Source organism: Anarrhichthys ocellatus, unplaced genomic scaffold, assembly GCF_004355925.1.
Source record: "Anarrhichthys ocellatus isolate YVR2014 unplaced genomic scaffold, GSC_Weel_1.0 scaffold18, whole genome shotgun sequence".
NCBI lineage: Eukaryota > Metazoa > Chordata > Actinopteri > Perciformes > Anarhichadidae > Anarrhichthys > Anarrhichthys ocellatus.
This window is the reverse complement of record NW_022280048.1, coordinates 1069289-1095932: the sequence shown is the minus strand read 5'-3', so window position 1 is coordinate 1095932 and position 26644 is coordinate 1069289. Positions and strand designations below refer to the sequence as shown.

The 26644-nt window shown below is 42.1% G+C and overlaps 1 protein-coding gene across 10 annotated transcripts; it reads right to left on the bottom strand.

Moving 5' to 3' along the window:
* Positions 1-26143, bottom strand: ehbp1l1b (EH domain binding protein 1-like 1b). Of its 10 annotated transcripts, none has more exons than XM_031857184.1 (25): positions 25624-26143; positions 21315-21372; positions 20722-20817; positions 20021-20074; positions 19741-19919; positions 19361-19479; positions 19141-19236; positions 17158-17955; positions 16073-16138; positions 15809-15943; positions 15429-15665; positions 15122-15296; positions 10236-10742; positions 4434-4671; positions 4186-4334; positions 3728-3776; positions 3286-3610; positions 2907-2977; positions 2696-2732; positions 2527-2573; positions 2052-2172; positions 1806-1905; positions 1640-1713; positions 1218-1332; positions 1-934 (listed from the first exon to the last, which is right to left on the bottom strand). In XM_031857184.1, the coding sequence occupies exons 1-25, from the start codon at positions 25725-25727 to the stop codon at positions 847-849; spliced, it is 4038 nt and encodes a 1345-aa protein (XP_031713044.1). In that variant the 5' UTR covers positions 25728-26143; the 3' UTR covers positions 1-846. The 10 variants fall into 10 exon arrangements, with proteins under 10 accessions (XP_031713044.1, XP_031713046.1, XP_031713045.1 ...); XM_031857186.1 differs by having other exon boundaries at positions 2052-2163; XM_031857185.1 differs by having other exon boundaries at positions 19141-19230.
* Positions 26144-26644: the final 501 nt, after the last annotated feature.

The window sequence follows — 26644 nt, the reverse complement described above, 5'->3', positions numbered from 1 at the left end:
TGATGTGAAGCAGGGAACCACTTTATCAGTGCACCTCAAACAGCATGCATACAGTAGTACAAGGACACAGAAGGGAGGAAACGGGTTCATTTCTGTGATTCAAGCAGGCATGAACATCACATCCCCACACGTTATTTAAGGCGTTCAGGGTTTGTGCTCACACAAGGTTTAATAACTCCTTAATATGAAGAACACTTTCAACATATAAAAAAAGAAAATCAATATTGCAACAAGTGGAAATGCTTTTTGGGTTTATAAAAATGTCATGTTGGAGATCATCCTTAAGTTTAAAATGTGTACCCTGTACTCTCAATATTGTGAATTTGAGTCCAGCTCATGACTTGTCACCTTTTATTTTTATATCTAATAAGTTTGGGCATATTACGAAAGGACAAGGCACATTTTGGTTTTAGTCCAGCAGATTCTGACAAGCTCTAGTCGTGTCAAGATGGGTAACCTATTCTTTGTAATAAAAAAAAAAAGAAAAGGAAAAGCCAGCGTTCAAATACTGAACAAACTCACACATGAACACACACAAAACACATGTACAATAGATGTACAACAACCTGACACATCATTTAAATAAATAAGAATATGTGAACTGAACTCAAAATAATACTTAAGACGGATGGAAACTTTGACAGAACAACAGTTATTCATTTTCAAGAAAACATAGAAGACACAGTTTGTAGCCCATATCTTGTCTTTCCTCTTATAATGGGACTTAACAGTTATTTGGGAAAATAAAGGCACTCAAAAAACAGTGAAATATGGAGCCCCAAAAGTCCTGAAAGATCATCTTTTGCTAATAAAAGCTGTGTGTGTGTTTGTGTGAGACCTCGCATCTCACTGTAGGACACATTTGTCTTTGTTGTTATATTTTTGCCTCCTCATCTCCAGACCGCGCTCTAGACGCTCATCCTCCTCCATTGCGCTGCAAACACAAACACATATATCAATACAACGCATAAGACATCTTAGCCATCTATACATAGACCTGTATCAATGAATTGCTTGTAAATAAGGAATACAAATAATTCATATTATTGAACTAACTACATTTTATGTTTTGCAGGTCAGTACCACAAGCATTAACCTTCAATATTGTTTTACTTTTCAATGCTTTCTCTGTAACCTCTTGTATTTTAGGGATTTGCTGTCTCCCTGCGACTTGTTTTGTCTTTTTTCCACACAGCCATACACCCACACACACTCACCCTCTCTCCTTGGCGTCAATGTCTCTGATGATCTCGTCCCGCTGGTTGACCAAAGACACCAGCTCCTGGAGGAGCAGCTGCTCCCTCTGCTGCTGCGTGGACGACTTCTGCCAGTCTGCAGGATAAACAGCAGAACTTTACGTAACGGTTCCTATAATCATGTGCAGTTCACCAATTTCAGTTTTTTTCTTGTATTAAACGAGGGTTTACCTCCTCATTCACCTTTACTGAATAGAAAAGTGGTGTTGAGCAAGAGGCTAAATGGTTCCCAGTGGTGGAATGTAATGAAATGCATTTCTTTTTAAAATCTATTTTATTGGTTTTAGTTATCAACATGCCAGTCATCTGTAAATCCCTTAGAATTACTACTTTTACTTAAGTTAGTAATCTGAATACTTCCTCCACCTCTGTTGGTTACTCACCTTCTATAGCCATCATCACCCGAAGTTCCCTGTTCAGGAGCTCAAACCTCCTCTCCAGATCTTGCTCCTCTTGTCTGTAGACACAGTTGATAATCAGCTAAAGTATTGTGTATACCGTACGTGTGCGTACATGTGTGTGTATTGTTTGTGTGTGGAGAAGTCTTACAGTAGCTCCAGATTGTCCTGTCTGCGTATCAAAGCGTTCTTCTTGTTCACCAGAGTGAACCACTCCTGGATCAGTCTTTCTTCTTCAGTACGGTCGCTTCCTGTATGAACAGAAAAACAAAAGGCAGTTTAGTTTGTATATGAGAAAACCTACTCCGTTCACTGATGCTCCCTGAGTCCTTCCAGTTTATTACTTATCGATTATATATATATTTTCCACGTGTGTGTGTGTGTGTGTGAGACTCACCTGTTTCCATGAGGCTTCGCAGTCGTCTCTCCACCACGGCGGCTCTGCTGTCGATGTGCTTCTGCTCCGACTCCAATGCTGCCAGCTCACTCAGCACATACTGACTGGTGTCCTGCAGACACTGACCACAAGCCACATCACACACACACACACACACACACACATACATACATGCAAACACACATGAACATACACAAGAGGGGAAAAAGGGGAAAGGAGATCGAAGGAAAGAGGGATTTGCGGGAAAGAGGAAAACAAGTAGAAGAAGATGGTCAAAAGATTAGAGAGCGGCCTACAGAATGGAATCGATATGAACAGATTTGTACAAAATAAAAGCAAACATGATTTGTTCCTTCTGGCAGCCATCAGTCACGTTAATGATGTTCATTTGATTTGATGTGAGAAGGAGAGTCAAAGATAAAAGAAAAGGGTAAGTAGAGAAGAGGAAGGGTTAACTGAGGAACACATAACTGACCATGGTTTCCTCTTCTTGTTTGGGAGGCTGGGTCTCAGCTGTACTCTCTGCACACAGGGACACACACGGGACAAATCAAAAGTGTAAAAAAAAAAGAAGAGAAATAAATCTAAATGGGAAGTTGAATAAATACTCAAGTCTTTGAAAGGCTCGGGCTTTAGGTACTCACCTGTATTATTAGTGATTCCTGTCTTTGTGTCTTCATCCTGGACAAGAAAAAAAATGAAACTATCACATACAGTAACTATTACAAGGCTGACACATACAGCAAATTAAGAAAATACAATTGAAAGTGTTTTTTAAAATCCTGTTTTAGAAAATGACATTACAGTTTAAACATGGAAGTCAGTTCCAGTTAAAAAGAAAACAGAAAGTGTCACCTGAGTCAGTCCAGATTTGCCTGCTTTAGTAGCCGACCTTGGTGGTGGGACTGGGGTTATTGACTCGTCTCCTAAAAACAGATATAAACAACTATTAGAAGTTGGATTCTTGAACCTAATAATTCAACCAAATTTCCTGAGTAAGCTTTAAACAATTTCCTCTTTTGTTTTTTTCCTGACATTTGTCTTCGTCAAATCGTTCAACTGAAACCATCACGACTCAAGCAAGAAATACCTTTCAATATGGACGGGAATCTTAAGTGAGTTTGACTGCACGATTTGTTATGATGAACCCACAAAAAAAGGTCCATGAAAATAAATGAATGAATCGTGGTGAAAATAAGAGAGTCGACATGTTTAAAAGTGGCACAGAGGCTACCTTTAATCAGTCGTTTGGTCCTCGGTGGTGGGACGACCAACGTGCTGCTCCTTCCTTCCTCCAAGCTCACTCCTTCGTTCAGTCTGGCCATGCAGAAAGCAGCGGCATCGACGTTAGTGGGACCGGGACCAGAGAGGGCGAGGCCGTAGCTGGACTGGCTGCTGTTGTGCTCTATCTGCAGCACGCTCAGCTCCTGGTTGGTGAAGTGTGAGCGGATCTGGCTGAGGTAGGTCATGACTATGAGCCTGTCGGGGACAGACAGAAGAACCATGTCGGACGGCTCCAGCAGGCGAGAGATGCCCAGCGCCTCGAAACCGTCAAACGCCTGATGTGGTAGGAAGACAAGCACAGAAACAAAAGAGAAATATCTGTTAATGAGTAAACTATCAACACATCTGATGGCACTTAAGAGCTGATTGATCAACATGAGCCACGTCTTTACCTTCTTGTTGTTCAGCTTGATGTCATTAGAGACCAACTGGTCAAAATCTCTAATGGGACAAAACACGGGAAGCATATAATGATTTAAGAACATACAGGTTAACATTTAAATTCATGTGGAGCTGAGACTAACAATTACTTTCATTATTGATTAATCTGCTTGTTATTTTCTTGATAAATCAATCTATTGTTTGGTCTATAAAATGCCAAAAAATAATGAAAAATGCCCATTAAAATTTCCCAGAACACATGAAAAACGTGTAGTTTTGTCCAAACAAAACCCCCTAACCAAAAGACATTCAATTTACTGTTATATAAAATGAAATAATTAAGCAGATATTCACAGTTGCAAATTGAATTGACAATTGATTGTTTCATAAAAAAACAAATGAAAAACAAAGATCAAACTAGAAAGAGGCATAAAGCTGAAAAGCAGGTTATGTTTCTTGCGAGTCGTACATTTTGTCTGGATGAAAATGATGTAGGATGGAACAGAAGGCCAGACCATTTCTCCAGGAAGTGCTGAAGTTGGTGACCTTTATCCCCCGGTACCCATTGGTGATGTCCTGACACCACTGGAGCAACGACTGGGTGGAGTTCACCAGGCCCTGCAGGAGGAGGACGAGAGAGGAAGAAGTTCCGTTTTTTGTTTGTAATTTAAAAAGCATGTCAGAGTTCATGTACACATCAGTATTGTGCATATTTACCTCAGCTGCATCGTCCTTCTCGTCAGCCTCCTCTCGGACCATTGGAGCAGGCTTAAGGTCAGAGGTTTCTTCTTCTGGTAAAGTAGGAAGCCGAGATGTGGTCATCTCACAGTAATGGGGAGGAGTGATGTTTGTGTCAGTGCGCTTATCACTGGTGTGTCTGCTTGAGGTGTCTCCAAGCTGTGATGGCGATTTCTTCTCTCCACCATCAGGGAGGTCAGCACATTGGCCTTTTAGCCTACGAGGAGACAGGACACAAACAACAGAGAGAGACGGGTCATGAAAGACACTTTGCTTTTGGAACAAAGGAGATCATTCAAACAGCGATGAGCGAGAGACATGCAAGCTTGCTGACACGGCAGATGGCAGCACAGCCTTGGTGTTGCAGGACATGACAGGGAACATACAGCAGAACTTTCTGCACAGTTTCCTCAACACAGGTCTATGCTGTTCGGCCAATTTCAATCACCTCAGAACAAAGCAGATTCACCAAACACTTGTCTATGTTGTGTATTTTTCCATGCTTTGGATATTCAGTTGAAAAACATATCATACACAGCAGCAGTTCTTCAAATTACGCATGCGGCCCCGGTGGCAACACACACATGTTGCCAGAGCTGTTTTAAGTCTTTTGCGAGTCCAAAAGAAAAGCATTTGCTTGCTAAGCTGTGTGGCTAGTGTTTCTAGAAGCATGGCTTTATGGATGCCGGTCTGATGATCTGTCCACCACCACAGTCCAGACTGACATGAAGAAAATGAAACATATATCCATGGCCAAGAGGATGAATCCGCATTTCTTTGGACTGGAGAGTCTCTGACTTTACGGCAAGTGCCTCCTTAAGGTTGACATTTTGTGGTATTGAGTGAAATTTGGGAGAGACCTCAAGCCCGTACCAACACTTTGTTTAATGACCAAATAAAGATTCCCATCAGCCTCAGCTGTACTTAGTAAGATACTATACATCTGAATGTTAGTATCGTCAGTTAGCATGCTGATGTAAGCGTTCAGCTTAATGCACTGCTTCAGTTTCACAAAACCGCTAGTGACCAAAGACTCTTCATAGTATGGTTTTCATACGTAGTGAAAAGAAGGCTTTATTCTTATTAATGATAATTAATAATACAAATATTATTTGTATTACAAATATATATTATAAGATTTAACTTCAAGTCAAATTTAACTTCAAGTCAAATCTTTAGTGAGTGTCACTTAATTCCGACTGGAGTCTGCATTTCTGCACATCACAACAAACACAAGGCCTCGGTGGCATGTCATTTTCTGGAGCAGCACAGGCTGACTTACACATCCTCCTCTCCTTCTTGATTTTGCTCCAGCTCATTGGCCGGTGGCTCTTCTGCCTTAGTTTGGGATATTTCCTGCAGGGTGTCACAGCAGCACTGACTGTAATCAACAAGCTCTGTGGTGTCACTGTCAATATCACAGGGGTCGGGGATGAGGAGCTTCATACTGCGAGGGCCAGAGACAGGTGATGAGTCACCTGTCATCATATTGATTTTAGCCAACAACAGCCTCTCCTCCTCTTGGAGCTGTTGGTCTTTGGTTTGTTGGTTGAGATCAGGGGTGTGTGTTTGTGTGCGGGGGCTGATTTGTGGACTGTCACTCTTTGTGGTGTGTGTGTCCTTGTTTTCTTTATCATCCCTCATTTCAAGATTCTTGTGTGCCTCTGTAGCTGTTTTGGCCATTTCTGTGTCATCGTCGATCTTGCTGACGTTTGTTCCTGTGTGCGTCTTGTTGTGTGACTGCATGCTGGCAGTGTTTGTGCTCAGAGGAAGTGGCCAAGGCACCACAGACGATTGGAAAAGTTCTCCCTCCTCGATGGCTGCTACCTCCAGACTGTGGCCAGTGTTTGTGACATCATTATCTCTCTGTCCTTTCATTGGCTGTTTTTGTGCTCCACTATATTGGGGAGTAGATTTGGCTATAGTTTTCTGACTGTTTCCTTCCTCTTGATTATACCCCGAAAGAGGTTTGAGATGAGGGCGTTCTGCCAGACTGTGTAGAGATTGTTCAGGTTTATTCGGGTGACTGGCAGCAGAGCTGTCGTAAAAGGTTTGTCCACTGGAAGAGAGTAAGGGGGGCATCTGGGCAACAGCAAGGGATTGGTGGCCTGGGCTGAAGACAGAAAAGAAGATTTCAGAGCTGAACCTGAAGGCTGAGGTACTTTTGAAAACACTGACCAGCAACAGATCCTTCGCATGCTCCATTCCCCTCGGCAACATACAACCATTTATCTTACGCAGCCAGCGATCCATATTGTTAATCGCACAGAGGTCGGAGGAAATTCAAGTAAAAAAGACACAGTTGGTTGTTGCAATACTTAAAACCAATGAACAGTAAATTGAGGGTAGAGCAAGACGTTGTTAAAGAAGGACACTGCAGCAAAATGACCCCATTGTTTGGAAAAGATTTTCCCCAGACTTCCACAAGTTTGACGGGACAGAGGTGTGGCTATGCAAGATTATACCAAACTGGACAACGAAAGCAAAACACCAATTTAAAACATGCTCCAGCCTCCATTGTATTGCAATATCCAATGACCAAACCAATCCACTTATCCATGCTACTTGACGTGCTACAGCAGCAATTGAGTCCTGGACAAAATGCGAGGAACCTGTTAATATTCATTGATGACAGCTGTGTAGACAGCAACATTCACAGACAGGAACATACAGTAGATGCAGATACATCCATTATACAGCTTCCCCTTTTCTATGCATGCTGCACTACTGCTGCATCTTTGATCAAATCCTTCTTTCTCCAAGTTAAAATGACTCCAACAGCAATAGGACTGACTAAGTTTATCTACACTGGAAAAGCTAGTAAACTCTGGCAAATTGGCACCATTAAAAGCATGCTGGATTAGCTATTGGCAGTTCCTCTCTGCAGTTTATCCATGGATAGCCAGACAGCTATCACTGGATTACTTGGATACTGAAGATAACCTAAAAATGTGATGATTCTCAGGCAAGGTCTGGAGTTTTAAGGAGTGATTTGTTTTTCTATTTCTAAGGAGATTTATGGAGATGATGTCTTCGGAAAGTGTCAGTTACACTGAATATAAAAATATGTGCATCATGTCGGTGTTTTCAGATTGAGTCATGACTCTGAGAAGGAGTGAGATATTTCAAACAAGATCTGCACTAAGGGTTTTAAAGTACCTTAACCGGAAACATCCTTCCTTCGCCTAATGCAGTATCTTTGCCATCTGCCCCGCCCCCCAATTCTCTATCTCTCAGTTTGAAAACCTCTGTTTTTAGTCCTAACCAGGACAAGATGTGGAGAGGAAATTCCAGTTTCCTTCACAAACAACATGGTCATTGTGTTGTTTGGGGGAGGACACACATACAGTACATGACTCACATCAACATGCCAACACACAACTTTCTTGTAAAAAGAAAAGGCCAAACCCTGAGTAGATGAAGGGAAGTAGTGCTTAGTAATTATTATTTCCCTGCAGATATAGCGAGTGACAGCCTTGATTATTAGAGGAGGCATACACCACAAACGTACAGGCAGAGTTGTCTGATCCACAAGATGCAACAAGCAGCTCTCTTTCGCATAGACAACTCTATCCTGGTTACTCATCGCTCTCTCCCTGCAGCTATCTGTCTCTCTCACCCACCCTTACTCACCCTGCTTCCCTTTCCATGTACAGCTCAGCCAGCCAGATGGAGCCAAGATCTTCCTGTCCTCTCTCATACTCCACCTCTTCGTCCTCCTCCTCTCTCAACCACACTGGGATGGCGCCAGATTTCAGGTTGGATTTGCCCTTTTTAACTGATCTCAGAACAGTATTATCCAGGGCTTTCTTAACAGCAGTTACAGAGTCCTCGGGTTTAACTGATTGGGAGTCAACTTTGCTTGTTGGTCTGGGTACAGGGACAGAATCAGCAGGTCCGGTTGAAACCAGTTGGACAGTATTTGTTGTCACTAATTTGGGATCCGACTTGTTTTCTGGCTGCTCTTCATCAACCTGTAACCTCTCATCATACGCAAGATCATCCATCTCCAGTTCCCTCAGAGGAGGCCAGTTTTTTGATTGGTCATTCATGACTTCCTGCAGTGACGTAGAGACAGAATTGATCTGTTTCTGTTGTGGTTTCTCTCCTTTGCTATCCTCTTCCCTTCGCCTCACACCATCCTCCTCTCCCTTTCTCTTGTTTTCCCTTTCCATCTCTCTCTTTCTCTTCTTATTTTCATCCTCAATGTGCTGCTTCCTGTCTTTATCTGACCTTTCCCTCTCTTCCCTTTGATTGTTCTCCAGCGCTTCCTTCTCTTTTTCCAGCCTCTTTGTCTCCTCCTCCCTTTCCCTCTCCATCTCTTCTCTCTCCTTTTCCAACCTCTCCATCTTTTCTCTCTCCTTTTCCAACCTCTCTGCCTCTTCTCTCTCCTCCCTCTTCACGTTTTCTACCCTCTCCTTCTCCCTTCTCTCCCTCTCCTGCTCTCTCTCCTTCTCCTGCTCACTAGCTGCCAGTCTCAGACTTGCCACCAGACTTAGCCCGTGTGAAAGTTTCTGTGTCGATCCAGTCTGTTTACTAATGGTCTGGTTTTCTGTTGTGTCAGAGAAGGCTGTGGGCGGAGAAATGTCGACACCAATGGGAATCAGTGGGTCGTCATCTGGCTCAGCGGAGTGCAGAATCTGTGCGTCTCCTCCATGTAAAGGTGGCTGATCTTCATTACTTATAGGGATGCATGGTTGGCCTGCAGAGTGGTGGGCATGACTTGCATCAGTGGGTCCAGCAGTCTGCAGGATGGAGGTCACTGTCTCATAGCTAAAGGGACAGAGACGAGGGATAGGAAATCTCTGAGACAGTTCTCACCCTAAAATGACCTCATGTTCTGAACAGCTGGACGGAAAGCCAGTCAGCATGCTTGATTAAGTAGTTCCGTTTTCTCAGACTTTGTTTTGGTGCTTGTCCAAAACATATGGAGGAAACATGTATTGTTGAGAACCACCCCACACTTTATTTCTACTGAGTGCACAACACTAAAGCCCTCGGGCATGATTAAGAAAACGTGACCAGAAGACATGAAAACGCTTTCTAGTGCCATGCAGCTCAGAGAAAGATTACACAACTAGCCCATATACGTATATGCACAAGACAAATTCTCTACTACACACTGAAAAGATGAGCACATTGTGTTCGACAGCTCACTGAATGGATTATAACCAAGAAACAAAACAATGGTTGATCAACCACTTGGACCAACAGCATGGTGTATCGTTGTAAGTGGTGGCTTTTGAGTACAGTTTTTCTCAGAAGAGCAGTTACTAAACACCAAACTGTTTCTGGTTTTCCAGAGCATTAAGCACTCATATACAATATGTGTGTTATGGCAAATGTATAGCCATCCCATACCAGCATTACTCCCATAGAGATAAAGTAATAAGTCATCAAAATGTAATAAAATGTCTCTTTAAATTGATTAATAACTTGTATGAAAAATAGGCTAAATTGTGTAAACATACTGCTTAGAAAAGGCGTGCATTTAACTTTAAAACACTTTTATAACCTCTGATATGATTATTTGTTGAAAACATAATTATAGTTTTGAAGTCTTAGCTCTTAATTATTATACTACCTCAGTCAATAGTGTAAAATATTATCCCTCTTTTGAAGTTGTATTTGTATTTTAAGTTATAATGCATGTGTTTTTACTGCACCTGCTTTTTGAAACATTTAGAAAATGTCTGTGTGTGTGTGAGAGTGTGTGTTTGTAGTGGTTTGCAAGCAAAAGCAGACATATGCCATGCTGCAAAGGAACCGCCACTGACTCACCCCCCTGTTACACCACCCTCCTCATCCTTCTCTTCGGTGCTCTCACTACTTTCCATCCGTCTTTCCGCTCCTGTCTCCGCTGTGGTCTCCTCTACTGTCGCCCACAGCTGCTTTTCTGCCTCGCACACTGGCTCCTTATTGTTGGTGAAACTCTCCCGACCACCAGTCAAGGCCTCGGCTGGTTTCTCCTCATCTGCTCCCTCCTGTTGTGGTTTTCCTGATGGCTGAAGAACTTGTTCCGACCACAGTCCTGGTTCTGGTTTTGCGGGAAGCAGCGGCTCTAGTGCCAAAGCCGTTCCCTCGAGGGTCGGTTTTGGGGAAACCTCGGGTGAGGTTTCTGGTTCAACGCTGGGTCCCTCTGGCTCTTTGGGCTCCTCTTTAACTGGTGGAGCGCCGGGTTCAGCAGGAGATGGGAATATGTGATGGTTTTCTGAGTCTTTTACTGTTATTGGTTGGGGCTCCTGCCTGACAGGGGTGTCCACCTCAGCAGCATCTTCTCTTTGTGAGCTAGAAGAAAGGGATAAAAGCATGAAGGGGTCTTAGTTTTACATTTTCATACCTACTACATCATTGAGAAGCCAGAACAGCAAAGCAGACAGACACGCAGATACACAGAAAGAAAGACAAAGCAGACAGACATCCCCTCATCCATTCTTACCCTCTGCACAAAGGTTTTGCACCCTCCATTGCAGAGATCTTTTCAGATGTATCTTTCCCACTTCTCCCTTCTAGCGCTTTCCATAGAGGAACCTCTTCATCTGACAGTCTCTGTGGAGGTGGCACCAGGCTTAAGACCTCTAATGTGAATGGTTTATCCTGAACATTGGGGCCTGAACAGGTGCTATGTGGAGAATATGTGGCCGATATTTTGTTTTCTGGGATAACAATGTTTGCCAATGAACCTTCCTTTAACAGAGAGGGTTGCTCAAGACTGGAATAAGGAGAGAAAAGAGGGAAAAATAAGTATAAGGGGGGCAGGTTGAAGAATTTCAAAAAGAATTCAGCAGAAATAGGAAAGGGAGAGGAGGAAAGCCACACAACAACGACAACACAAAAAACGAATAGTAGGGGTGGGTTATGCCACAAAATTTGATACCAAGTAATACCACGGCCATGACCACTGATAAATACTTCATAATTATTAGAAGCAGCTGGAAAATATGTCATTATTAATGAGGTAAATGCATCAATGGTTACTTGTGAATACATCTGCATGTTAAAATGCAAGACAGATTTCAATGGTAAACAATGCATTTTTATTGTGTGAATTTTCTTAAAATCACACGTGCACACAAAACAGCAGCAGAGAATCAAAGAGTGCTCGTAAGCACGATCTAGTAGTGTCGATATTTAAGACAAGACTTAGTATCGGTGGCATCAATACTTTGGGGATTGATCTGCCCCTCCCCCTACAACATAGATCAATCAAAGAAATCTTACATGAGAAGAGAATCAAAAAAGAATCATCACAGAAGAACAGAGAAATAAGGATTCAGCCCAACTTGATACCACTTTAGGACAGAGTTGCAGAACAAAGTCTGATGTTTCAATCAGTAGAAAGTGAATTTAAAGTGACTTTTTGGTAAATTGATTTTATTTGCAGATTAAGAAAGCAGATGACAGCCATTTGAGTTATGTAACACCTACAGTGAAATAATTACTTTTTATTTCAGTGGCGTGACTCACCGCTCGTTGGTGGCAGAGCTTGGTTTATCAACTGTTTGAAGGGTCATCTTTCTGTTTTGTGATTGGCTGAGAATTTGTGAGGGCAGCTGCTCGGATGTCACGCTGGTTTTGTACAGAGGAGGGAGGTGTTTGCTTAGCTGAGGAACTGGCAAAGAAGAAGGAGAAACTAAAGTTTTCATCTTTTGCTTATCCTCATCTGACTTGTTGGCCTCCAGACTGCAGATCGGAGCAGCTCGTTCCTCCTCGCTCCTCTGGTTTTCCTCCTCTTTCTTTCGTCTTTCCATCTCTTCCTTCTCTTGCAGAAGCTTCTTCTTCTGTTCATCCTCTTTCTTTTTCCTTTCTTCTTCCTCCTTCAATTGTCGTTCTGCTTTCTCTTTCTCCTCTAAATGTCTCTTCTCCTCCTCGTCCCTCTTTTTCTTTTCCTCGTTCTCCTTTTTCTTCTTCTCTGCCTCCTGCCTCATTTGCTCCTCTTGCAGTCGTCTCTCCTTTTCTTTCTGCTCCTTCAAGAGTGTCTCTTTCCTCCTCTCCTCCTCCTCTTCATGCCTTTTCTCCTCTGCTTTTTTCCTCCTCTCCATCCTTTCCTTCTCCTTTTTTATGAGTCTCTCCTTCTCTTTCTCCTCTCTCCATCTTTCCTCGTCCCTCTCCTTTTCCTCTTCGAGTACTCTTTCCTTTTCTTCCCTCTTTCTCCCCTCCTCTGCTTCTTTGATCCTCTTCTCCTCCTCCTCCATCCTCTTCCTCTCCACTTCTTCCTCCCTTTTCTTTCTCTCTTCCTCATTCCTTCTCTGCTCCTCCTCCCTCTGCATCCTCTCCTCTGTCTCATTTTTCTTTCTCTCTGTCTCCTCCCTCTTTCTTTGCTCTTCCTCCTCTTTCATTTTCTGTTGCTCCATCTCTTTTTCCTCCTTCAAGCATTTATCCTCCATCTTCTTCTGCTCAACCACTTCAAGGAGCCTATTTTTCTCTTCCTCCCTCTTTCTCCTTTGCTCCTCAAACACTCTCACCTCCTCCTTCCCTTTTTGCTCCTCCTCTTTCATTTTCCTCAAGAATCTGTCTCTCTCAAGTCTCCTCTCTTCCTCCCTCCTACATTTGTCCTTTTTCTCCTCCACCTCTAGCAGTCTCCTCTGCTGCTCTCTTTTTATTCTCTCCTCTTCATTCCGCTTCCTCTTCTCCTCCTCTTCTCTCAGCTTCTCCTGTCTTTCTCTTCTCTCCTTCAGAAGTCTCTCCTTCTCAGGTTTCTTCCTTTCCTTCTCTTTCTTGACCTCCTCCTCCTGTAAGAGCCTCTTCTTCTCCTCCTCTAACAGTGTCTTCTTCTCATCCTCATGTTTTCTGCTCTCTTCCTGCTTCTGGAGCATTGCTCTTTGCTCTTCCTCTTTCCTCCTCCTTTCCTCCTCTTGTTGTTTCTCCCTCTGCTTCTCCTGCTCTGCCTTGATCATCACCTCCTTCTTCATCGCTGCTCCCTCTAACTGCTCCGTCAGTGATGGATTTTCTCCACCCACCTTTTCATTGTTTTTCTGCAGACTGCAGAACAGATAAACAATATTACTTAATCCTCAATCTGTGTGTGTGTGTGTGTGTGTGTGTGTGTGTTTGTGTGTGTGTGTGTGTGTTTATTATCAGCACCATCAATTCACATTTTGCAAACTTGTTTTTTAATGCTCTGGACCTTGAGTTTATCTGTGAATATAAATACTCACCCCGGAGGACACCTTTTGATAGTATCTCGCTTAGAGTCATCCTCCTCCAGAAACAAGCCCCCTGATTCTTGTCGCTGTGACTCAAGCGACTCAAAGATGATGTCGTCAAAGTCAGGCTCTGGCTCAGGCTTTGCCAGTGGCGGCTTTTCGGCCTTAAAGGCGCTAATAACACCCATCTCATTAGTTGGTGTTTTCAAATCAGTTTCCCCCTGAGCATTTGGCTGTTTAGGAGTGATAAATGCTGCCACAACATTGGTGGAGGGCTGCTGAGGGGTGGAGCTCTCGCAGCAGGAGAAGGGCCATGGAGGGGGCGGGGCTATTATCAGCTCTGAACGTGACTGGGCAGGACTGGGGACAGAAATACTGGAGGTCAGGCTCGAGAGATGAGTGGGTGAGAATTCACAAGGCTGACCGTGCAGGAGGTGATTACAGGTGGAAACAAGCAGGCCTCAGAGCAGACTACAGACCTGATCATTACTCCACTGCCGTGTAAAGGAAGGTCAGTGCAACAGGAGGCAGGGTACACACTCAACTGTTAGCACATGTTAGCATCAAGCAACCATGAGGCCTTGAGCAATAGTTTCACAAATCTCTTGATCAACAAACAAGGTAAAACTGTTATTCAACCACACACGCACACTGAAGCAGGTTTGCCTCAGTCAGCACTAAGGTGGGTCAGCTTGGGATCATTTAGACCATAATGAGTTTGCCATGATGCTGATCGATACATATGATTGGATTGGAGGAATAACTCCCATTCCCAACTCCCATCTCCCAAAAATGTTCATCCCAATGATGCACTCTGAAGTTCCTACAAAGATCGATATCGGCAACAGTATGGAGACGCTGAATTAACTGTACATCTGTGCACCTAAGAGGAATAGTTTGACATTATGGGAAAGCTTATTTCCTTTTAATGCTGAGAGTTAGAAGATCCATGTTAGAAGATTGATACCACTCACATGTCTGTGCGGTAAATATGAAGCTACCTTGTTATATGGTTAGCTTATTTTTGCATTAAGAGTGGGAAACTGCTAGTCTCGCTCTGTCCAATAGGTAACAAAATTTGCCTACCAGCAGATTTTGTTACCTTTGGATGGAGACAGTATTACTGCTTTCCCCATTTCCAGTGTTTATGTTATGCAATGACAACTTTCTCCTAGTTGTAGCTTCATATTTGATAGACAGGCATGAGAACGTTATTGATGTTCTCATCAAAAAAGCTAATAAGAGCATTCGGTAAAAACCTATTCTTTGAAGCATTCATGCAATTTCAAGCAGGTAGCCCATCTTAAAGTGTACAGATGTGCTCTGTGTGCTTGCTTTTGTGAGTCTGTGTGTCTATGTTTCTCCCAAGCTGTGCTGAGTGCCACAGTCGTCAAGGCGCCTCTTCAGTTCTGTGGTCTGCTGACACATTCTCTCCTCACACAGCGACTCGTAGCCAAACACAGGATCCAAACCAAGCAATATAAATTGAATCACTCATGTGATATCATCCCATGACCTCACCTGATACTTGCTGGTTCATCTTTGATGGCCACCTTTGAATCCTGGGCTGGTCTGATTGGCTGGTTGGATACTCTGATGTTGGCCACTGCCCGGTTATTTTGAGGAGAAGTCTTGTCCCGGCGCAGAGGGCTCTCAGTTGTTTCCTCGTCTACTTGAGCGAGGGGGAAGGCTGAACCTAGAAAGAGCAAAAGCGAGGTTATTTCTTTGATGAAATCTGCTTGAGACATTTCTATACGTCAAAAAACATGAGGTATTTGTCTTGGCTGTAATAAAGACATGAGATTATTTGATTAGCTGGCTAATATACCTGACTGACAGGAGCTGATTGGAGCGGAAGGAGCAGAAGGAGACACAGCGAGCTGAGAGGGAGGAGAGGAGAATAAAACTGAGGTGGAAAGAGACGAGGAGCGAGGGGGTGAGGAGAATGGAAGGGAGGCAGTAAGGGCCGGAGCGGCGGGGTCACAGAGGGCATCAAGGTCCGGACTACTCAGCAGGGGGACAGGATTGATGTCACTAGCAGATGTCAACCACGTCCCCTGAGCACCTGAGGAAAGCAGAGAGGAAGGGGAGGGAAGAGGAGGCGGAGAGGGAAACAGGTGAGACTAGATGAAGCAGGTTTATAGGAAAGAGTGAAATGATGGGGGAAGACGTCAGAGGAAAATAAAACATGACATTGACATTGGTTACCTGACTCTAAGATACTGGGGTGAGTTTTGGGGAGAGGAGTGGACTCAAGAGGAGGTGCATCAGCGGAAAAGGGAGATGGAGATGAGGGGCGGGGGATTGATTTGACAACCTGAGGTCTGAAGATGTGAGCACGGCCTAGTTGAGAGGACAGACGATGAAAGATATTAAAAGCAGGACAGAAGAGAAGAAAAGATTTTTAAGATTTGAAAAGAATATTAGTAGTGGAGCATCTTGTTATTCTGGACAGTCACAGCAGAGACAGACCGGAGACTGAAGTAAGATCATCAGGAGTTTGATCCTCCGGGGGGCGCCGTTGATGTGAAATAGGAACTGAGGAGAGGAGAGGGAGAACGAGGAGTGATGAACAAGAGAGGAATAAAGACAAACCAATGCATAGTTAGTGAGAGGCAAAGAGTGAAAGAGGAACAATTTCATATTATGTATTTTACTAATTGTATTCCACCATCACAGAAGAGATCTGTATCTGTCAGGAACAAAAAACACGGGTTTGCTGAAGTCTCGACAATGATTCAAAGTAATCAAAATGCTATAAATACACAACAATATAATTAAAAAGGTTGAATTCAATATTTAATTTTCTTAATGTTCAAAAGCTTTTAAAAAAGTTTTGTAATTTGCACATATCTCCTTATGGTTTACGTGTCAGAATGTTGTGAGTTTTGTATATTTTGAATAGTGAATTATTGATGGACTACGCCACTACGAGTTATGTTTGGATTTGACATTACATGAGATATATTGTTATTATTTATAACAAGTGATATTATCCCCAAGGGTGTTTAATGTGCATTGTTAAAGAAGTTTAGGAATAACAAGGTGCTAGTAAGATGTAGAGAAGTCTATCAGCATGGATTGAAATGCACCAAACCTTTGGACAAGATTCACCTCCTTGATGGTGTGACTCAAATCTTAATAAAAAACTTCATGTTATGTTTTCCCTGTATCCTGAACTTGTGAGTACACTGGTTTATATTCATAGAAAGTTGGATTTAATCAACACGAGTCAAAACCGAGGCAAAATATGGTGAAAAAAACAAATTAGATACCAAATTAGCACTTCTAAAACGGCCACAAAATTTTCCTTTGTTCTTGCCTGAGGTACTGCAGCAATGCCAAAATGTTCAGATGTTTAACTCTGATATCATCACAAACTGATCTTCCTCACACCACACGTACTGTATATAAGTAGCATGCCTTTGACTTGTAAAGTAACATGGGCATGACTCTAAATCATGTGGGAGACAAGGTCAGACCAGACCAGCACACATAAGGAATCAGTTAGTGGAAAGCATGCAGCATGCCTGTCTGCCAGCCAGCCACATTGATACCTTTTCCTGAGCATGACTGGAAGATTCTGGGCAGAGAGGGAGGCTGAGAGAGGGTCCGGGTGATTGGAGGGTGAGCGGATGGAGGCTCCGAGGACAGGGTGGGCTTACAGGGAAGGGAGGATTTAGGTGGGAGAGAATGGGAGGCAGTAGAGGTGGTCTGATGGGTCATAGTAGTGGACACAGTGAAAGAAGACATTTGGGGAACCGTGGAGGAAGAAGTCATGGGTGACGACAATGCAGGGGAGGGAAGTTTGGGAGTTAATGAGGTAATGCCAGCTTCGCAGGTGCTGGGCTGCTGAAAAGGCAGTTTTGAGGGGGTATTTGAAGAATAATTTAGGGGAACAGACGGCACTGCTAAAGAAGGCTTCACTGACACAGATCCAGAGCATTTGGGAGATGGAGGATGAATGGAAGAGGAAATGTTTTTGGTTGAAGGTGTGATTTTGGGTGCTTTGGAGGATTTGGGGGATGGAGGATTTGCAGGAGACACATCAGAGAGAGGTAGGAGAGAGGAGGCGCTTTGGATTGAGGGAGTAGGCGCTGTGAGCTGTGAGTTTGGAGGATTAGGTAGTGGGTCAGAAGAAACAAGAGCCTCAAGGAGAAGAGGGTTTGATTTTTTTTTATGCTTGGATCTGGGTGAGGGCTGAGGGGAGGGGCCGGGGGAAGGTTGGATCTCTGACTGAACAGGGGTGGTGGTGAAGGGGTGTCGGCTGCGACGGGGCGATGGGCGAGGAGCAATAGGTAGAGGAGGGCGGGAGTGGACAGCAGGACTGGGAGGACCGCCATCACGCCCACAGGCTGGATGAGTAGATGGATGGATGGATGGATGGATGGATGGATGGATCAGGGAAAGTAGATTTTTGCAGAAAGAGAAATTATGAAAAAGACAGGAAGGAAAAGGTTATGAATTGAGAATGAAAATGAAACTAACTGGGAGTCAATGACAGTTGATGATTTGACTAAAGGTGAGCACATCAGTGGTAGAAATTAACTTAGTACATTTACTTAAGTACTGTACTTCAGTGCAGTTTTGAGGTACTTTACTTGAGTATTTCCATTTTCTACTACTTTATACTTTTACTCCACCAAATCTCAGAGGGAAATATTGTACTTTTTACTTCACTTCATTTATCTGACCGTTATAGTTACTGGTTACATAACCAGTAACTATAACACATCTTATTTCATTTTCCTTTCTCATAGAAAATGGAAGATCATCTCTTTTAATGCAAGTGAACTCATTTCACAATATTCTAAACTCAATTTGAATCATTGTAGTGCAGCAACCGGCTTTTTAAAATAATAATTAGTATTATCATTTTATTTTTTTGCATTTAGAAATATCTTTATAAGAGTGGAGTTTTTTTGCAGATTAAACTGACCACATTTTATATTAACAATTAAAAATCACCTCGACCAACGACAACAAAAATGCTTCTCACATATTAATACATAAGTGATAATTATCATATCATATATTTAACAAGGGGCCTGAAAGGGGACACTCTGCATAATGAGTATTGTTGGTACTTTCATTTTATTTGGTAATTAAATACTGCTGTACTTTTACTGAAGTAGGATTTCTAATGAACGCAGCAGTTTCACTAGTATTTTTCATTGTTTTGTATTACTACTTCTACTTAAGTAAATTATGTACATACTTTTTCCACCACTGGTGCCTATTCGGATAACAACGTACGCCTTAAAGCCATGCAACTAGACACATTCACCTTTGAATGCCATGTTGCTTTTTACACTTCCAAACAAACATCTGTGGCATTGGTCATCACATGATTCTCAATGTCTAGATGAGAAATATGTGGTATGCAGAGCAAATGGCACGAGTGTGTGAATTATTGTTATATAAACTGAGCCTCCCAATAACAGACAGATGGAGAGAGAGAGTGCCTGTTCACACCTCCTCCTCCTGGCAACAGAAACAAACAGCAGGAGCAGGTGAAAGAAAGGGCAAGAGGAAGCTACCTGAGGCTGCATAAGTGGGTCCAGTGGAGTCTCGCTTGTCAGGTGGAGGGGGAGCAGGGCGATTTGGGCGAGTTAGAGTGTGTGGAACAACTGCAGCTACCAGAACAGAGCAAAAGAAGTGACAGGAGGAAAAAGAAGGCAGAGGAGGAGGAAATGCCAGAAGAAAACGCTCACAGTGAAGATCAGCGAGAAGAAGCAGTGGTTGTGTAAGTCTGCCCACCTGTAGCAGTGACAGACTTCTTGTCCTCATCTTCATCGCTCTCATTGAAGTCGTCCATGTTGCCGATATCTGTGGGTTTGACGCTCATCAGGCTGGCCAGACTCTGCATGTCTTCATCACTGAGGAGCAAGAACATGAGAGCAAACATTTATCACATAGTCATTACTTAGTGAGGAAAGAAATCCCTTCGATAAATAAACCAGTCAGTATATTAAATGTGGTTGAGGCTTCATTTCTCAACCTCCAAAGTGGAATTTTATTATTTACAACAAGTATAATATATACGACACATAAAAACTCTTCCTTGTTTTTGTAATCGGTGTCCATTTTCAAGTACGTATTGTTGAAGCACTACTCTCTGAGATAAAACTACTACTCACGTGGCTTTCCCCTCACGAACGAAGACGCATGACAGCGACAGCTTGAACGTGGCCTCCACCACTTTGACAGACAGCGGCTTCAGCTTCAGCGTCAGGTCGGTCTGGGTCGGCGTCAGACTGGCAAACCGCTTCAGGTTGATGTCTGCTGATGCCAGCACCTTACGATGTCCCTTGGTCTCCTTTACATGGCCAACAAAAACAGCCATGATCCGTAAAGGATTTTGAATCGTATCAATTTAAAGAATCATAAGCAGAAGTGGAGTAGTCAAGAGATACTTACACCCTCAATTACGAAGGTCCACTCTTTGTCCTCAAATTCATCAGCATTGACCTCCTGAAGAGGTGAGAACAACAATACAATTTGAAGTCCGACCATTGCACAAACACTTTTGTAAATGTTGCCATTTAATGAATACATGAATTTATTTTTCTGGTTGTATAACAGATTATGTTATGATATAACAGGTGTAAATGTGACACACATATTATTATTATTATACAACTGTGAATTTGTGTTTATTTTTACTATTTTTATCCAATATCTAACTTAAATGTTAACCATGTTAACCGTATACATTCATGTATACTACATTCTTCTACATACATTCCTATTTCTGTTTTAACTGTATAACTGTGTGTATATGTACATATTCAGTGTATATTATTATTATTATTATTATTATTATGTTATTTCCAATACTCATCTATGCAATTCAAATGAAGCATCTTGCCATATTAATACAAGACGATATACAGCATAATATAAGTTTCTGTTTATATTATTTTTGTTGTGTGATTGATGTGTGACTTGGCTTCGCTGCAATTTGCTTTTGGGATTAAAAAATACTCTGAACTCTTGACCCCTCGTGCTCTTTATAGAAGCATCTGCATTGGTTATATTTCGTCACTCTCCATTTTTCCCTCTAATTGCTCCCGTCTGTGTGTGTGTGGAGTAAACAGTGTATTCTGTTGTTTTGGTACCTTGAAGAGTGTAACAGAGATGTCGATGTTCTCTGGGACAGGCCACACCACCATGCCCCTGTAGGGGTTTTTGATTCCAGGCTGCCAACTGTGGAGCTGCACAACAAACAACACTGGTGAGACTGTCAGTCATGGAAGAAGTACTCCGAACTGTTACTTTAGTAGAAATAGCAACGCTTAGTGTATAAATACTCTGTTACAAGTAAAGATCCTGCATTCAAAATGTAATTTGAGTAAAAGTATGGGCATCAAAACATTTAAAGTACTAAAAGTAACACTACTCATTATGCAAAACAACTTCTGTCTAATTTCGGAATAATATATATTTTATAATTGACGAATCAACGTGTACATCCGTTTAATGTTGCACCTGCAAGGTGGAGCTCATTTCAAACTTTACATACTACCAGGTAGTTTAATTTATAATTTTCTTTTTAATACTCTGAATCTGCAAAGTAAGTGGTAACTAAAGCTTTAAAATAAAAGCAGTGGAGTTAAACGTACATTATTTCCCTCTGAATGTTACTTTCCACCTCTGGAGACTGTGTGTGCGCCTCTGTGTGTGTATGTTTGTGGTGGTTTAGTGGTTTCACCTTGGAGCACATGCGTCTGTTCCTCCTGGTCCACACCACCCTCAGCTTGTCTGGTTGCCTACAGAAACAAAACAAAAAACACATCAACACACAGAAATGACGTCTTGCCTCATGTTGTTACTTGATATTAATCTGCTCTTCTCCAAAAAGGAAACAGCCAAAACAACCATTTGATCAACATTAGTAACTTTACAAAAAGCCTCGGTGAAAAGATGTTCGAACTTCATTAAATCATGTCTCCAAACTAAGTGGATTTTATACAAAAAAGAGAACACAAGTTGTAATAGAAAGTCTTGTGAATCACTGGAGGATCATTCCTTCCAGTCAAAGACAAGGCACTGATATGAGTGTTTATGCAGAGTGCTGTGAGCTCATTGGTAAAATTGTGAATGTGTGTACAGCATATGTGTGTATTTCATGCAGCTGTTTATCTGTATGTTCGGCTACACAATGTATAATATGTGTGTGTGTGTGTGTGTGTGCCTATCATTTTGTATATGCGTGTTTGAAACACTTTCCATTGTATTTTCTCAGTCCTCTGTGGCACAGGAAGTGAAACTGCAGTCATGTGATCTGAGTCAGAGTATGTGAATGTGAGGCGTGCATCTTGACAGGAAGTAGGAAGAGAACACACACACACACACACACACACTAAATATTACCAGCACATAATAATAATTCCTAATACCTTTCAAATCTCAGAGCCAACTTTAAATATGTTATCTTTACAACTCTGTTACAACACCTACATATGCTCTTTAGAATGTTAGTTCATAGAATCGATAAATATTGTCTCAAGTTGCAGTGTATCAGTGCTCAAGTATAAAGAGGACACGTGTGTGTAAGTGTTTATGTGGTACAGTATGTGTGTTAGGGGGTCAGGAGTGGCATTAGAAATAGCCTGACCGGCACAGCGGGGATGACGGAGGGGAGAAAGAAGGAACAGCACCAACAGGAGACTATAACGTATGATCCGAAACACAAAGACACAAAAACATCTTCTGAACCAGTGAGCTTAGGAACTATGGGTTTTACACGGGCGAACATGGGGGTGTAATGCAGTTGTGTAACATGTAATTACTGTAATTGTGGTTGGTGTTTTGTCATTCAGCAGACAATGGTTTAGTCCACAGCTGACTAGAGGAGGGACACACATTACCCACATCCATGTAGAAATGTTTGGTTTTAAACAGCACGCGGTGTTTGTGATTGTGTTTGCGATATCACTGTAAAAACAGAACACATACACATTTACAGACAGTAAAATAAATCAACTTACTCACTAAGCCCATCTCATGTTTTGGTCACATAAAGCACTCCTTGTGTTACTGTAAAAATAGCCTGTTGCTAAGTCTTTAATTATATCTATAGACTGTCTCTGTCAACATCATATTGTCATGTACAAACGTCCAGGCCTGCTTATCTTTGGCCCCTCTGTGTTTTCAATTCCTCTATCCAATAGAGCTTGTAATGGTGAATTATCTTGTCCTTCCAGTCATGGTATCGTGTAATTGTTCTTTCCGCTTAGAGGCAGTAGAAACAAGATTGTGAAGACAACATTGAGAATATTATAGAAATTAAAGTTGATGTGGCGCACTACTTGCATATTTACTGGGCCTGTCAACGAATATTCTGAATGCACCGCATGTAACATTAGGTCGAGCTGAATGAGGACTAATTTGATTGACCTACGTACACATCCGACAGCTACAGAGCAACACTATAATACATTTAAAGTTGTTTGTGGCAACCTGATGAATGTAATTCAATATTCTCTCTTTTAGCTCTGTTTTTGGTCTTTAAAAACCCCTGAGGTAAATATCTGGCTCTGTATACACCTATAGGTGCTCACTGCTCCCGATGGTCACTCTCTCCTTTTACACTATGACAGCTGTAAGAGTGAACCATAACTGTAAAGTTGTGGACAGCTAAACAATGAGCTGAAAGTCACTGATGTGTAAAGCTCTGTTTAAAACTGAATTAATTTCTTTAATTCAAACTGTTTGAGGGAACCGACAGCCTTAAACCATTTAAGTTTATTAACTCAAACTCTGTTGTGGCTACTCTGTTAATTTGGGGAAACCGACCTTTTAAGTTGCATTAACACAACAGTAACACACACGTCTGACACAACTTAAACAATATATTTAGTTGTATGCCGAACACTCATGACTATAATTACATAACATTTCAATTTTAAAACTTTTTAATGTTCAGAGTTCTCAAAAGAGCGAAACTTGTACTTCGTTATTCCAGAGCTGAATGCACACAGCCATGACGAATTAATTAAGATGTTAACAATACTTTTTTTAAACATCTAACATCAAATCGTTACACTTTGGGGAATCGTTAAGAATTATTTATTTGGTATACTTAAGCACAATATAATGATTTATAAACTGAAATAAAAACATAACATGTTATGATATAAAGTCAACTTTAAAAAATGAGTCAATGGAACAAACTGGAATTATTTAAAGTTACTGTGAGAAATCTTTAACTGGTTATGAAACAGTCTCAAGTTAATACAGATCCCTCTATTTGACCTAGTAAACGAGACCATCAGTGAAAAGATTGACTCTTTCCAGCCCGCTGGCTGACCGACCCAGATCCGGCTTTGCTGCCACCTTTGACCTGCAGTCACAAGGCGGAGCAGTGAAAACACCACACTGCTGAGACCCAGGCTGTATTGTTGGGCCTGCTGGAGGGAACGGAGGCACGGGAGAACCAGAACCAAGACTGCATGGGTCACACTGTATGACCCTGTTTCAGTAAAAGGAGAGGTTATCTAAAGGGATTGTGATGCTCGGAAACACTACTGCTTTCAGCCACAGGGACTGCCACAATTGACATAAAATTAAAGTTCTTTGTGGTAACTTTAAATGCATCACAGTAACAAGTGTATATAGGGGCGACAGTTTCTAAGAAAGCCAATGGTTTCAAATCATAGCACTAAATTAGAACAACCCCCCCAAACACACACACACACACACACACAAACATGTGGCTTGTGAGACACTTTCCACCCTCTTTGTGACCAAAGATTCATTTCCCGCCTCTGACGTTTGAGGTGATCTTTAAGTATCAGTAACTCTGACCACTAGATTTAATTACAAGAACTTTAGGTTGGTTTCCTTTTAAAAAACAACTTTATGCCGAATAGGATTTTGGATTAATCTCCAGTCTTCCACCTGTCCTCTCTTCTCCTTCCCTCTGTTGTTACTAACATGGTAACGGCTTATCAACTCTGATTTCATCATGTGTGGGAGTTGTCACTCTTTCTAAATCACTCTATCCCTTCCCTTCTGTTTGCACACATAACGGCTCTCTGCCGCTGATCAAACTCTGACACTTTATTGACTAAGAGCCTTCAATCAATGCAGGATTTTAAAAAACAAAACGGTTTGTTATCGTGCTGACAACAAGCCGCTTACACAATTAGTCCATACTTCAGAGGAATCTGGACAGATACGAAGGTGGCTCCAGGAAAAGGTGGTGATATTATTTTCCAGTTTCCGCTTTTCAACGTGACCCGACAGCAGCACCCTTTACTGCCAATTGTTGACAGTATATTAGTATGTTTTCTCTCCGATGCTGTGTCAGTGCGTGTCAGAGCAGAATAATGCCTCATGCTGCATCACCTGGCCACTTCCCAAATGTTTTGTACAACAGGAAATTGCACAAGAGGGGGAAGCCCTACAGAGCTTAGCACTACAGAGTGATTGGATTGGAGCTTTGAAATGAAATAAGAGTGAGACTATACTGATTGTGCTTAATTACAACGGTACATGATTGAATGTTGATGTTGAATGTAAAACCAAATCTTGCTCACAATGTACACAGACACTTGGCCTTTGTTGCCTGAATTTGTATACATATTCAAAATAAATAGGGAGTGACAGTGATAGTAAAACATTAGCAGGTAACAAATACAGACTGTTATTCATTGTCATAATGGTTATATGATAGATAATGTCTCTGCACAAATACTTATTGTAATATTAAATCATTAGTCTTTAGAGAACAATGATGCTTTAGAATGGGCTGTGTCCTGATAACTGTCTAAAGGTTAACACAAACCTTGTCAATAGGCGCGGTCGGGAATCGAACCCACTATCACCGTGGAACCGCTTATCTCATGGAGGCTACATGCACAGAGGTACGCCCATGATCATTTTCATAACAGAGGCTTATTACAGCTAACATACTAAACCTGTTAGGGGAGTTATTTAGATGTCAAACAGGAAGAAACGTTCACATGGGTCATGGCAGAAAAACTCTCAAAGTAATTGTAAAGATCCAGACTCACCATTTCTTTGTGCACTCCAACACGAGTTCCTGGTAAGAGGCGACAAACTGAAACTTTGAAGCTTTTTTACCAACGCGCTGCAGTCTTTTCCATACCGAAGTCATAACTTCCTCTGGTAAAATGTACAACTTAACACACAGGAAAAAGAAAGAAAGCCTCGCGCTCCTCCGCGCAACAATAATCAAAGTTCCTTAAAATGACCTCTTCTTCTTCTTCTTCTTCTTCTTCCTCCTCTTCTTCCTCTTCTGCTGCTGCTACTGTTGCTGATGATAATAGGCTTCACACAAACTGCGACTTGCGCTCATTGGCAATAAGTGGAGTCACGCTCATAAATGTCGCGGTGTAGTGAACAGAAAGAGACGACAGAACTGGCAATTAAGCCAGAAGCCAAGAGGAACCGATTCCGCCCCGCTCACTGTCATTCAAACAGCCGGCAAAACGCCTGATATGAAGCTAACGTTTCAACCCAACAACTGCAGCGGCTCTCATTGACAACTCTCTCTCTCTTTCTGGCAATAATCCACACGGAGCCACGCTTAGTCAAGCCCTCCTCCTCCTACCTTCAGTGACAGCAGAGGGAGAGAGACAGAGAGAGACAGACAGGATATGCAAAGACTGTGTGGTGATGCAGCATTATGCAAAAAGGGTCTTTATCTTTGCTGCTTGACTGTACCTGCGAAACATTGCAGTCTGTACAGTCTGCAGTCATACCTGTAGACTTTGATCCGAACTGTCTGTGTCACTGGAACAGGCTTATCTGACTATTTCACATAATCAGCTCTGCACACTCAGATCTACTGCAGGTGTGTAACCCTGTAAGCTGTCATGCAACTCACTTAACTGAAGCATGAAATGCAATAAATACATTGCTGTTATAGAAAAATAAGAATTGAGCTCATACTCAAGGCACTTCCTGAGTTTCTGTTGCGTCATTCAGTGCTTTCAAGAAACGTGTGCTTCATCCAGTTAAATACAGAGGAATAGTTTCCACGAGGGCCAGTCAGTGTGTGTGTGTGTGTGT